The following is a 14133-nucleotide window of genomic DNA, read 5'->3' as shown; positions in this document are numbered from 1 at the left end:
ATCTCTCAGTGGAAAAAGTCTGCTTGCATGTACCCTTCATAATATTGTATACCTCTATCAAATTTCCCCTCATTCTCCTGCATTCCAATATCGAAGCTCTTCCACTGGTTGGGGAATTCAGAACAATAGACCACAGACATAAAAAGCCACCAAGGAGCGGAGGGAAAGAAACACTTGGGAATAATACAAACTCATACAATGTGTCAGAACAATTGTAGACGCTGAGACAAATCAGAAAACCGGAATACAAGATTTTTATTCATTAAGGGTAACAAAAGGATTTTTAAAAAATAAAAGTTTAGCTTTACTTGTCACATTTACATTGAAGCATACAGTGAAATGCTTTGTTTGAATCAATAACCAACAGTCTGAAGATGTGCCGAGAGCAGCCTTTAAATGCTGCCATGTTTCCAGCACTAACAGAGCATGTCGACAACTTACTAACCCTAACATCTTTGGAATGTAGGAGGAAATCCACATGGTGACAGTACAAACTTCTTACGGACAGTGGCGCAACTGAAGTTGGGACGGTGGCACTTGCAGGAGAGGTGGCTAAATTAATCAGCGGCCTCACTGCGCTGAGGGAAGAACACATCACCATTATTTCAATGCCATCTCACCATTAAGACATTTTGCAGTCGCCTTACATTTGGAGATCCCCACAAGCTTTGCCCCTCCCTCCCTGCTACTCATACTCATCCCAAAACTCAGCTTGTTGACACCAAGAAAGTAAAAGTTTCAACACTCTCCTCAAAGTCAAAGGAGACCAGGCAGGTGTAATATCACAATGTTCAGAGCACGGTTGGACAGAAACTTGGATAAGAAAGGCAGAGGGACGTGCCTATGTGGGTGAATGAGATTACCACAGATATGCATCAGGCTCTGCGAAGACTGGGCAGCCAAAAGGGGCACAGTTCTGTGCTGTATGCTTCTGTGACTATGAAGATGCTGCAGCGTTTGGAGAACGGCAACCAAAGCAGCTGTTTGCATGCATGCTGACCCTCATCCTGGACACACCCCACACACAAATGAAAACTAACCAAACAGGCGGGGAGGCTGGGTGAGGCTTCATGGTAACAGGTTTAAGCGACCAGGATTTCAAGACCGATTAAAACTTTTCCCAAAGAACCCAACCCTGTTGGGAACTCCCTGATCTAAAAGATGTTCCATCTTAAAACAGTCAGAGCAGCAATGAGAAGCTGGAAGGTGCAGGCCCACATCTTAACCAGTTTAATTTTTGGCACCAGTGAATAAACCCCAGTTTGATTAATTTGCTCAGCAAGCCAGAATCATTCTATTGCAGAGTCGTCCCTCCTTGCCTTAAGGATCAGTTGGACAATGACCAGCATGTTTGGCACAAAAGACAACAATAAGATTTTAAAAAACTTATTTACAGAGCACATTTCATACAAACAACGTAGTTGAAAGTGCTTTACAATGAGATAAAGTTCAAAGATAAAAATAAAAAGACATTGATGTTAACAGCAAGGTTAAATAAATAGGTTTTGAACTGGCATTTAAAAATGTCAATGGAGTCTGCCTCCCTTAGTTTTAGGAGTGATCTGAATTAGAATCAGGTTTAATATCACTGGCATGCGTTGTGAAATTTGTTAACTTTGCAGCAGCAGTACAATGCAATACATAGTATATAAAAACTGAATTAAAGTATATATGTGTATATTAAATAGCACAATTAAATAAGTAATACAAGAACAGAAATTTAAAAAGCAGTGAGGTAGTATTCATGGTTTCAATGTCCTTTCAGAAATCGAAGGCAGAGGGAAAGAAGTTGTTCCTGAATCGTTGAGTGTGTCCCTTCTGGCTCTTGTACCCCTTTCCTGAGGGTAACAGTGAGAAAAGGGTATGCCCTGGGTGGTGGGGATCCTTAATGATGGACAGGCAGAGAGTGATAAATTCTCATTTGGTAAGGTTTTGAGGAGAAGGTGAGAATTAGGATTGGCAAAAAAAAAAATCAGTCATGATTGGAAAATCAGAGCAGACTTGATGGATCAAATGGTCTAATTTTGCTCATACATCTATCTTATAAATTACAAGGGGAATTAAAGATAGTACTGAATCTACTTTAAACTAAAAACAAAACAACTTATGACAGCTTCTATATTTAGTATAGAAGTCACTAGCTTTATGTCCTGCTCCATGGAAAATTCATTTAGACCTCACCCATCTTGGCAAAGTTATTTCCCATGGTAGGGGACTCTAGGACAAGAGGGCATGACTTCAGGATTGAAGGACGTCCTTTTAGAACTGAGATGCAGAGAGATTACTTTAGTTAGTGGGTGGTAAATCTGTGGAATTTGTTGCCATGAGCGGCTGTGGAGGCCAAGTCATTAGATGTATTTAAGGCAGAGATAGGTTCTTGATTAGCCAGGGCATCAAAGAGTATGGGGTGAAAGCAGGGGGGTGGGGGATGACTGGAAGAATTGGATCAGCCCATGATTGAATGGCGGAGAAGACTCAATGGGCTAAATGGTCTGCTTCTGCTCCTGTATCTTATGGTCATCTTCCACAGTTCAATACCTAGATGACCACACTGATCCTCATGGGTCCTATTCTCTCCCTAGTTACCCTTTTGCTCTTAATACACTTAGACTCAGTCATTGAGAAAACAAGCCCAGATTAGGAATGTCACAATTATAGATAGTGCATAAAACTTGTGATCCTCCAGAATCCAGATGTGCTCTAAATTCATGCCTGTGGCAAAGAGTAAATATCATTAAATTCACAGATCAGTTTTCTTCCCATCAGATTCAGTAAATACAAAATCATAGACGTAGTTCAAGAGTTTATTGAATCTTCGACTTGTAGGACGTCACAATGTTGCAACTCACCAATTATTGCAAGGAATTCATTCCTAGTGCCAGCAACCCAAATGGATTGATAAACTATTACAGTTTTTACACTGTACAAGCCAAAAAATCTAAAACCCTCTAGTTGCATTTATCCAGGAATTTTCCATCATAGTACAATTATAATATAAAATTACTGCAACAATTATGGATTAATTCTGTACATAATTACATTAGTTGATTTCTTCTTTTTGAACCAAGACATTAACCACATCTACGTAGCAGAAACTTAATGAACAGACAGACAGAAAGAGGCAAGGCTTCAGCGCAGTTATCCAATAACTAACCCCATCCTTCAGGTAACCTATTCTAAAATAGACGACCATGCACTCGGTATCAACAGCAGATATTGACCACAATTGCCTTTTTCAAAATAAAAATAAAATCTCTACAAAGCATGTTTATTTTAAACCTAGCTTAGAACAGGTTACTGGCCATGTTGACAAAAATTAAGGAAGCACAGGGAGAAAGAGGATACGTATAACACTCCAGTTTACTTGTCAGTCTGTCGCCAGAAGACTAATGAATACAGGAATGTCCCCCCCACCAACATAAAACTCCCACCAAAAGGTGCATGATGCCAACACAGGCATACAACTCAGAAGGGGAGCTGGTCCATTACACTCACAAGGAAGATAAAATTAATACCACAACATAAACAAGTTTCACAAGTAAAAGTGCATTTTTAAGGGGTTAAGCTTCTTGGATGTGATGGAAAATTGTTTTGTATCATTAAGATAATGATCAAGATGTACTCTCAGATGTGATGGACCCAAGAATACTGTGGTCTGTGCAAGAGTGCTAGCAAAGTGGACAGCACAAGGCAAGCAGATTTGAGGAGGGAAGCCTATGCAGCAGCCTCCTTATTCAATGCCGCAGTTTATCCACATTATCCCAGCAAAGTACGAATGGTCAGCAACAAGTTAAAATCCTTCACCACTCCTGCCTCTCTAATGAAAGCTAAACCTAGAGAAAGTCACGGCCTGTGTGATCTTGAAAGCAATGTAAAGGTGGGGACTTTGCAAAGGCAAATCGACCAACCAAAGGTCAGGAGCTGCAGCAAAATACAGGTAAATATTAAGTTTAACCTCAGCACTGCAATGAATCAGTATTTATGCGAGACAGCCACACACACGCACAGTTGCAATCGGGACCAGAAATCACAGGGGAAAGCATGAAGGTACAATACACTGACCGCATAAAATTAAAATACAATGCTGTAAGTCAGGAGCAGAAACACTGAACAGGTACAGGTCCGATCATGGAGCAAACACAGTGAGCGGCATATACAGCAGATACATTACAGCACATGCTCTCTGCATGGGTTAGCTGCCTGTCCTATTGAATACTTGACTTTGCCTGTGGGTCTGATCCTGGACTCTGCGGCCTAACGCAGGTCCTGGCCACCACTCCTCAGAGTCTCATTCACAGAGCAATGCTTTTGAGATTAAGTCATTTTCGGACAATTTTACCCATTTTGTCATTGGTCAAAAATCCAAGGGATTTGTCTAAAGAACAGACAATTGAGTCACCTTAACAAAATGTTTATATGTAAAGACATTTTATTCTACATCATTAAGAATCTTAAAAGTTTTCTTTCATTCTGTAGCTTGCACAGCAAAACAAATACCATTTAAAAATACTTCAGATTGTCTTTAACCAGTTTAAATGAAGTCTGGGTAACATTCAGCCTCATCAACACCTTTAGTTGAATCTTCATATCATTGCGGGCATTCTAACTCTACGCATTGGGAACAAACAGCAAGCAGATAGGTGAGGCAAGCTGCACTTCAAATCATGAATGGCAGCTTTGTTTTTCCTCTCTCTGCGGATGCTGCCTTACCTGCTAAGTAATTCTAGTCTTTTCTGTTTTACGTCACAGGTGGCAGGGTCACTTGAGCTTCCTGGTGTCAGGGTTTTGTACGGTTGTGCTCAGAGACGAGAACAACATGGAGGAGTGGTAGATGCGAACACAGGGTCCTGCTTACTCAGCAATGGAGAGCTCTCCAAGTGGGAGAAAACTTCAGTTTGCACTTTCCTCCAGGGTGCATGCACCTGCTTTGATATACTCCTGCATGTAGAAAAAGAGCCAGTGGATCTATGAATGAACTGAAGCTTGCGCAGGAGCAGAGCACTGAATGCAAACCGAGTCCCTGATTCACATAGCATTATCCATATGCTTCAGATCCATTTCTAAGATACACTTGAGTTTCAGTGTGTAAGCATAACAGCCCACCTCTAGGCCTTAAAGCTTTTGCATAGCTTTCTCACACACGTTCGCAGGTTTGGACTGCCGACAGCTGGATGAAGTGGAAGGTATCACGGATCAAGAGCCTGCAAGTCAGCCGGGCTGACGTCTCGCTGCTAGGAGACCGATCCTCTCAAAGCCTTGGCTCCACTGGAACTCAGCGTCCGCGACCTCTGCCTCAGCAGCTGCTTTTCTGGAAGGTCAAAGCCCTCGAAGAGAGGGCTGCCAATGATGTCTGCGGTCTCCGGGCGCTCCCCAGGTTCAGGAGAGAGCATTTTCTGCACCATTTCATGCTGTACCGGAGATTTGTAAAAATTCAGAGTTAACTTCCACAAGACCCAGAAATTCTATCACATTTTATACTCGATTTACAAAAGCATTAATCAGCGGACAGAGCAGTAGGTCTGATGGTGAGTATTGGGCTTCCGAATGTTGCATACGTGATTTACTACAGACATGAGAATTCCTACATCTCTAGTGAGTGAAATTCATATTTGAGGGTAACCGGAAACAGGGCAACACAGTATGGGTCTTTTGGCTCACAGTGTTGTGCCAACCTTTTAACCTAGTCCACATTCAATCTAACCCTTCCCTCCTACAGTCCTCCATTTTTCTTTCATTCTTGTGCCCTGCTAAGAGAGTCTCTTACCTGTCCCCAATGTATCTGCCTCTACCAGGGTGTTCCATGCATCTGCTGCACTGAGTAATAAAAAAAAATCTACCTCTGACATCCCCTTCCAATCACTTTAAATGTGCCCTGTCATATTAGCCATTTCTGTCCTGGGAAAAAGTCTCTGCTGTCCACTTGATCTATCTTGTATCCCTCTTACCATCTTGTATCTCTCTACCAAGTCACCTCTCATCCCCCTGCATTCCAAAGAGGGGAAAAAAAACACTAGCTCACTCAATCTTTCCTCATAAAACATGCTCTTTAATCCACACAGCATCCTGGTAACAAGGTCACTAAAGTTCAAAGGGTGCTATTCTCCAGGGGAAGATATAATGGGGAAAATAGGGCTTGCGATGGAAACCATCTCCTCAATCAGTACTGAATAACAGATAGTAGGAAGATGAGTTAGAGAGCACCAGTGGAACAGAGGGGATGGTGAGGTTTATGACTTTTACTGCATTTTCCAAGGATGGGCTTCAGAGGCAGCACACAGAATAGAAACAGGAGTGGAAACAATGACATGTCCTTGGGAGAATCCAGACTGGGAGATCCCCACAGACTCCTTGCTTAATGGCATTGGTCCATTGCATAGAAAAAGGTTGGGAGCCCCTGAATGGCCTAGATAGAGTGGTTGTGGAGAGGATATTTCCTATAGTGGGGATGTTTGGGACTGGAGGTCATGGGCTCTGAATAGAGGGACATCCATTTAGAATAGGGAGGAGGAATTTCTTTAGGTAGAGGGTGGTGAATCTGTGGAATTCATTGCCACAGACAGCTGCAGAGGCCAACTCATTGGGTACATTTAAAGACGATTAGCTTCTTGATTAATAAGGTTGTTAAAGGTTACGGGGAGAAAGTGGGAGAAAGGGGCTGAGAAGGATAATAAATCACCCATGATGGAATGTAAGGGCACACTTGATGGGCTGAATGGCCTAATTCTGCTCTGACAGTATTGTGCAAAAGCCTTGGGCAAATGCAAAATTCTGTAATGCAAAGATGCTTTCAAAAATAATGAAATGAGAAATTTCTAAATATCAGAAACTTACTATAAGGAGCAGTAAACAGTAAAAAGACTAAATCAAATATTTGGTGTGACTACCCTTTGCCTTTGAAACTGAATCAGTTCTCTGCTGTGCAGTTTTATTAGGAAATCAGCTGGTAAGTTATTCCAAGCATCTTGCCATAGTTCTCGCTCACTTCTGTTTCTTCAGGTAATTCCAAACAGCCTTGATGTCGCGATCAGGGCACTATGGAGACCATTCCATTCTGAAACCATATAAAAATTCTAGGGTGCCCAAAAATTTTTCATGGTACTGTAGGTCTTATGGACTTAAAGTTATGCGAGCAAGGAAAGCCATTGCAAGTGATTCCCCAGCACAAACTGCACTAGTTAATGGCAGAGCAGTCAAGGAAAATGGCATAATCAAGATTAAGAACAGTGAGCGAGTGAGTGAAGTGATGGCTTACCACAGCCAGATATTATGACCTTTGAGACGACATTTCAGTACTGTAGATGACAGGACACAAACATGAAGCTGAAGATATGGACAGGAAGTTGGGAGACTGAGGATGCTGTGTCAAATCCTCTCCCTGAGGAAAGTGTAGCATTTAAAACAGCATTAGCAGCTAGAAAGCAGGTATTTTTGGACCACTGGAAATATCACTAATTGATCACTTTGGAAAGTCTCACTGGTGGGGTGAATGGCTTCCTCCTGCACTGTATAATTCTGTAACAACGCTTCAAACTCAAGTACTATTCAGAACCATGAATATTCATCTGCTGTAGATGGCTGCTTTTCATCTGACAGCATATTAAACCAGCTATTTTTAGCCGTGTACCCTGGCCCGGACACAAGCTGATGTTAACTGTGCACTGAATAAAGGGACAAACATAATTGTAGAACAACACAGAAACATAGGAAGCCTACAGCACAATACAGGGCCTTCGGGCCACAAAGCTGTGCTGAGCATGTCCCTACCTTAGAACTACCTAGGCTTACCCATAGCCCTCTATTTTTCTAAGCTGCATGTATCTATCTAGGAGCCTCTTAAAAGACCCTATCGTTTCCACCTCCACCACCACTGCTGGCAGCCCATTCTACACGCTTACCACTCTCTGTGTAAAAAACTTACCCCTGACATCTCCTCTGTACCTACTTCCAAGCACCTTAAAACTATGCCCTCTTGTGCTAGCCATTTCAGCCCTGGGAAAAAGCCTCTGACTATCCACATGATCAATGCCTCTCATTATCTTGTACACCTCTGTCAAGTCACCTCTCATCCTCCGTTGGTTCAAGGAGAAAAGGCCAAGTCCACTCAACCTATTCTCATAAGGCATGCTCCCCAATGCAGGCAACATGGTCAGAGGAATCATGCAAAGCATTAAGAACAGTGAGGGAATGTGTTTTATACCAGACTCTGGCAGTTTTGCCATTCAGTGAGATCATGGCTTTAACACAGCCTGTCTTTATCAACACATACCTCTGATCAAGACAAATCCATAAATGTCAGAAAACCTCTTTCACTGGACTGCTGACACAAAGCAACAAATTCAACGACACATGTCAAATTATCTGTTAAGGGCATTGTTAAAATATCTCATCAACAATGGTGTAGGCATTTCAAAAGCCATTAGATAAAGGTGTATGAGCACAAAATCTAATGCTGTGAAGAACATTTTATTAGGGTTAGTTTAGTGTTTGTTCCTATTCATGACATGATGGATTTGAAGTTTTTACTAAGATGACAGAGAGAATGAAGAGCTAGAAAATATAGGGGGGGGAGGAATGTTTATGAACTTCAGGAAACTTTTTTTTACACAAAGTGTGGTATGTACAGTATGTGGAATGAGCTGACAGAGGAAATGGTTGAAGCGGGTATGGTAACTTTTTTTTTTAAAATTGAAGTTGCTCACGGATGCAGATTGGAAAAGTTTAGAAGGCTAAGGGCCAATCAGTGACAAATGGGACGAGCATGGATGTGGTATCATGGACCAGATGGGCTGAAGGGCCCGTTATCATGCTGTATTATTCTATGTCAGTGATTATGAACCTTATTCTGACTGAATTCATGAATACTGCTGCTACCTACAAGAGTTCCTCTTGCTACTTTATATAGTCACTGCCTCTTTATCATTTCCTCTCAGTCAGCCTATGTTCAAATACTTCTGCACCTAGTGTCACTTTATGTACACAAAATCGGTCTATGTATACAAGCTAATCTTATAATTAACTCAACAGTTACTTACATAAAAACATCCTCCCGTACCTCACTAGCACATCAGGCGACAACCTTTCCATCTCTTTAGCGTCTCTCTGTTTTTTTTTTACGGTTGAGTTGCCAGCTCAACCCAGCACAGATGGAAAGCGTGCAAGGAGCCGGTCGGATTCGAACTAGGGACCACTCGCCTCAAAGTCCGGTGCGGATGCCACTACACCATCAGCCGGCTTAAAGAAGTTACTTACACGCTGCGTTTTATAGAACTGTTTTTATATTTATATCTGTGTTCTTACGCTTATCTTTTGTCTTTTGTGCTGCATCGGATCCAGAGTAACAATCATTTTGTTCTCCTTTACACTCATATACTGAAGAACAACAATAAACAATGCTGAATCTTAAATTAACCCATCTGTGCTGGGCATGAGTATGCTCTCCCAAGCATCAAAGGCCTATGCTGAACCAGCGAGAGCTTCATATTTACAGTTAAACACCTCCTACCATGCTTGTCTATTGTTAGCCCGCTTAATTGCTCATTATGATTCCCACCGATCAACATTAAGGGATTAATTTTTGAGCAGGAGTCCCCTAGCTAGTCATTTCCCTACAAAAGTGCTCCTCTCCCACCTACAGCCACTGAACGGACATTGCTACTGTTCACATCAGCACGAAGACTAAGTACCAGGACTGGGTTCAGAACAGGGAAGATAGTATTACACATGACCAGCTCACTAACATTCTTTAAAACATTTCGGAGGTTAAATAATAACTTGGTCTCATGAATCATTCAACTGTTTGACTTTTTACTTTCACACACTGTAAAATCTGTGGAATTTGTTGTTTTGTGGCAGCAGTACAGAGCAATACACAAAATATACTATACATTAAAATAAATAGATAAAAAGTTAAGTAGTTTTTTTTACAGCAGTGCTTCATCATCTTAAAGTTTGAATTTTCATTTTTTTGGTTCAATAAAACTGTCAAACATAACAGCACATTGAAAACTTTTTTTCATTAGTAAAGTTGTATTGATTTCACTGTTATTGTGCTGAAGTTGGCAGGGGAAAGGTAAATATATTTTAAACTCTTAAACCCAAATTGAAGTCCATAAAAGAGGTTGGTGGCAGAGGATGGAAGTGTCAGGTAACTTGTACCTCAGTGGAACGTACACACCAGATTTTACAGACAGGTTTGTGCTTTCCGATCCACTTCTTTCCTACTTTACTGTTTAATTCTCAACAGACTGAGAATGTACTTTGCACACAGCCTGTAAGAATAGATCAAGCTATGAGTTTGATTTTTTTTTTTATAAAATCAATTTCAAATAGAAGTGCTTAGAGCAGGCCAGTGGGTGGGTTTGATCTCCATCTTCCTTCTGGTGTCATCTTTGATCTTACTGTGGGTGCGCCAGTGAACTGGTTCCCATGCCTTCCACTGCCTGGAACCCAATCCTCTCCAGTGCTCCAACTAAACAGCACCTCCACGCTCCTCACTTCCTTAACTAGCTGTTAGATGAAACCAAGTCAATATATATGAACAAACAAACTTGGGATATTCTCCCGTATTGAAAGGTTCAGTGTAAGTGCAAGTTGCCTGCTGGTGCTGAAGGGATATTCATCTCATCACGTTACACTGGAAACAAGTCAAGTTTCCAGGAGTTATAAGAGAACACAGCTCCTCCTCCAAGTTCTCGTGGACCAAAGGACCCAGAGAGTGCTGTACTGTACTAGGTTCCTTCCAATTTATTTATTTACTGAGATACAGTGCAGAATACTGTATCCCTTCTGACCCTTTGAGCCCCGTCGCCCAGCAGTACCCTGGTTTAATCCTAGCCTAATCATAGGACAATGACCAATTAATCTACCAACTGGTATGACTTTAGACTGCAGGAGGAAACCAGAGCACCCAGAAGGAACAAACGCAGTCACGGGAAGAATGTACAAACTCCTTCCATGCTGTGGCAGGAGTTGAACCTGTCGCCTGTAATGTAAGGCATTGTGCGAACCACTACCCCAGCGTGTCACCAAAGCCTCTCTTACTGTTTGAGCTGATCAGGTATCTGGTACAAATCAACACTAGATAGGGCAGGCAGCACAACATCCTCAATGACTCACCTCCTGAAGATATTCCTCCAGAAATAAAGAAGGAAACTTCAAATCCCGAACTTCCGTTAATGTCTGTAAAGAGAAACAAGATCGTTGTCTGGACGAGTACAGCTTCTGCAACACCCAAGAAACTCGATACTATGCAGGATAAATTAATATCCTGCTTGATAGCACCCCACCCACAACCAATCATTAAGTCCACCAACACACAAAGCAACAGTTTGTTTATCTACATGATGTGCTGTTGCAAATCACCAAGAGTCCATAACCTTCCAAAGTCATGTGTTATATCAGTTAGGACAAGAACATTTTTCAAACTGCACTTAAAGTATTGTGAGCAGTTTTGGGCCCCTTACTTAAGAAAGGATATTCTGGCACTGGAGAGGATCAAGAGGATGTTCACATGAATAATCCCAGGAATGAAAGGGTTAATGTATAGGAAGCATTTGATGGCTCTGGGCCTGTACTTGCTGGAGTTTAGAGGAATGAGGGAGCATCTCATTGAAACCAATCGAATATTGAAAGCCCTAGACAGAGTGGACATGGAGAGGGTGTTTCCGATAATGGGGAAGTCTAACAGCAGAGGGTAGAGCCTCAGAACAGAGGGATGTCCATTTAGAACAGAGATGAGGAGAAGGGTGGTGAACCTGTACAATTAATTGCTACAGACAGCTGTGGAGGCCAGGTCATTGGGTATATAGAAGGCGGGTGTCGATAGGCTCTTCACTAGTAAGGACATCAAAGGATTATGGGAAGAAGGCAGAAGAGTAGGGTTGAGAGGAGCCACAATCAAACAGCAGAGCACACTTGTTGGGCCAAATGGCCCAATTCTACACCCATGTTTTACGGCAGCAAAAGCATTCAAACTCCGCCATCTGGAAGCTGCCCTCCTGAGTTGGAAATGTATCACCATTCCTAGGTGAATTTCCTGGAACTCTCTAACACCACACCTCGAGTGGTTCATGAGTAGTCAGTGATGGGCAATTAAACACTGGCACAGCCAGGATACACTGAATGGAAAAACAAATGCCAAAATTCAGGGACGACTCCGTGGACAAGTGGCTTTTGTCAACTACACTGCAAAATAGGAAGGAACGTGAATAGATCCTAGACATGAATAGTTATCTTGTGACAGCCAAGTCAATGACTTTAAAGTTAAGGAAAGAAAATGCAAAGATAGGAAGCCAAACCCATGGAAACTGAACCTCTGATCTACTCTCTGAATGGCCCTCATCTCTTCATTCATCTATTCCTTCCTCCACCTTTCAAAATATCTTTAGCTTTCAGTTAATATTCTGCAATTCCTCTCAAGAAGATTGTGCCATTTACAATATGGTATATGATATTGAGTGTGGCGGAGTGGAGACACATCTCTAACAAAGGAGGTGTGAGGCACTCCTTCCCTCCACTAGCCTGCAGGTCACCCTTGGGCAAGGTGTAGCACCTGCTTAGCCCCACCGGATCAGGGTCACATGAAGCCATGGGAGCAGGTGGTGGATGGTCGTATGAGGAGCTGGTGCATATCACAAAGTCCTGGTTATGCGACCACTGACACCGGGCAGACAATCTCCGAAAAGTATTGATAATGGCTGAGGTCACCCATCTTGTAAAGATGCTGTCGAGAAATTGGTAATGGCAAAACACTTCTGTCGAAAAATTTGCCAAGAACAATCATGATCATGGATAGATTAAAGACAGATGGAAAACCATGATTACCCACGTCATACAACATGGCACATAATGGTGACACTGAATGGAAGAATCTATATAAAGGTCAGATTCAGAGGTAAGAGAGTGCAACATAGCTCCTCAAGCCTATTTTGTCAATAAAACTGCACCTGATCTGAGACATCACCATATATCTCAGCCTTTCTTAATACACTTGGGTTACAATATCTAAGTGACTAAACATCAATCGCCTTTTAAAGATCTTACACAGATATAGCAGTCCACCTTTTTCTCCGAGTAGGTGAGTCCAAAACGAGAGGGGTTACACTTAAGGTGAGAGGAGAAGGATTTAAAGAGGGCCTGAAGAAGCCAGAGGATGATGAGTATAATGGAACGGGTTGCCTGAGGTAGTGGTAAATGTGTAGTTACATCATTTAGATGATGTTTGGAGATTTACAAGGATAGTAAAGTTTATAGGAATTTAGACCAAACACAGGCAAATAGGACCAGCTTAGACAAGCACATTGGCTGGCATGAACGAGATGTCCAAAGGGTTTGTAACCGTGCTTTGCAACTCTGTCTTGAAGAGACTTTCACTCGCCTATTTAATTTCCACATGAAAAAGGCTTTGCCACGTTACTTAGACTCTGGTTAGCTACTAAGCCCAACAGAACCGCTTCCACTGACAGGAAAATGGGCAAAGGCGGTTTACTGGCATCTTCAAACCAGTTGCTTTGGGCAAATGGGGCTCATTAGTCATGGTTAGCAGCTCATCCAGAAGGAAATCTCTGATGCCAAACCTCCGCTGCCTTGTGGCAATACCCACTCGTGGGGAAGGCTTCAGGAGTAAACCCTGGGGGAAACATCCGGAGCTACAGACCCTAAAGCAGTTCAACACTGACTGGCAATTCCTGCGACGCCGCTGGTGCCAAACTGTATCAGTCTCCGCCATTCCTTTGGATTCATCAGCAGCGTAGAGAGGGTAGCCTGCTGTGTGGGTAACAGCGTACTCTCCGTATCGCACTGCCCTAGCTTCTGCACCACGGAGACAGTTAGCATGTAATATCCATGGTCAACCACGACCAACAGAAGGCCTCATGAAAGGCGGCTCCAGAACTACGCAATAATATAATAATCTGCTTTCATTTTTTTTTTTAAACCTTATTGGTAAACTTATAATGTTGGTCCCCAACTGTCCAATTCACCACTCGGACACAGAGCTACCTTACCTGGATTCTCTCCATCTGTGTACTGAAAGGATACAGCAACTCAAACAGGATGAGGCCCAAGGAAAAGATGTCAACTTTATGAGAGTAAGTGTTTCCAGATATCTACAAATTGCAAAAGGAATATCATATC

General features: G+C 42.2%; 1 protein-coding gene across 4 annotated transcripts in view; it reads right to left on the bottom strand.

Moving 5' to 3' along the window:
• Positions 1-244: 244 nt before the first annotated feature.
• The window catches only part of eif2ak3 (eukaryotic translation initiation factor 2-alpha kinase 3), a 93764-nt gene continuing 79875 nt past the window's right edge, over positions 245-14133 (bottom strand). For 2 of the 4 annotated variants that reach the window (XM_072256704.1, XM_072256707.1), the window contains exons 15-17: positions 14004-14105; positions 11116-11178; positions 2719-5408 (exon numbers count right to left, since the gene is read on the bottom strand). In XM_072256704.1, the coding sequence (XP_072112805.1) occupies positions 5232-5408; positions 11116-11178; positions 14004-14105 (342 nt within the window). In that variant the 3' untranslated portion in view covers positions 2719-5231. The other 2 variants (XM_072256706.1, XM_072256705.1) reach the window with 2 other exon arrangements.

The sequence above is a fragment of the Mobula birostris genome, chromosome 4 (assembly GCF_030028105.1).
Source record: "Mobula birostris isolate sMobBir1 chromosome 4, sMobBir1.hap1, whole genome shotgun sequence".
Classification (NCBI taxonomy): domain Eukaryota; kingdom Metazoa; phylum Chordata; class Chondrichthyes; order Myliobatiformes; family Myliobatidae; genus Mobula; species Mobula birostris.
This window is presented reverse-complemented; position numbering and strand designations above follow the sequence as displayed.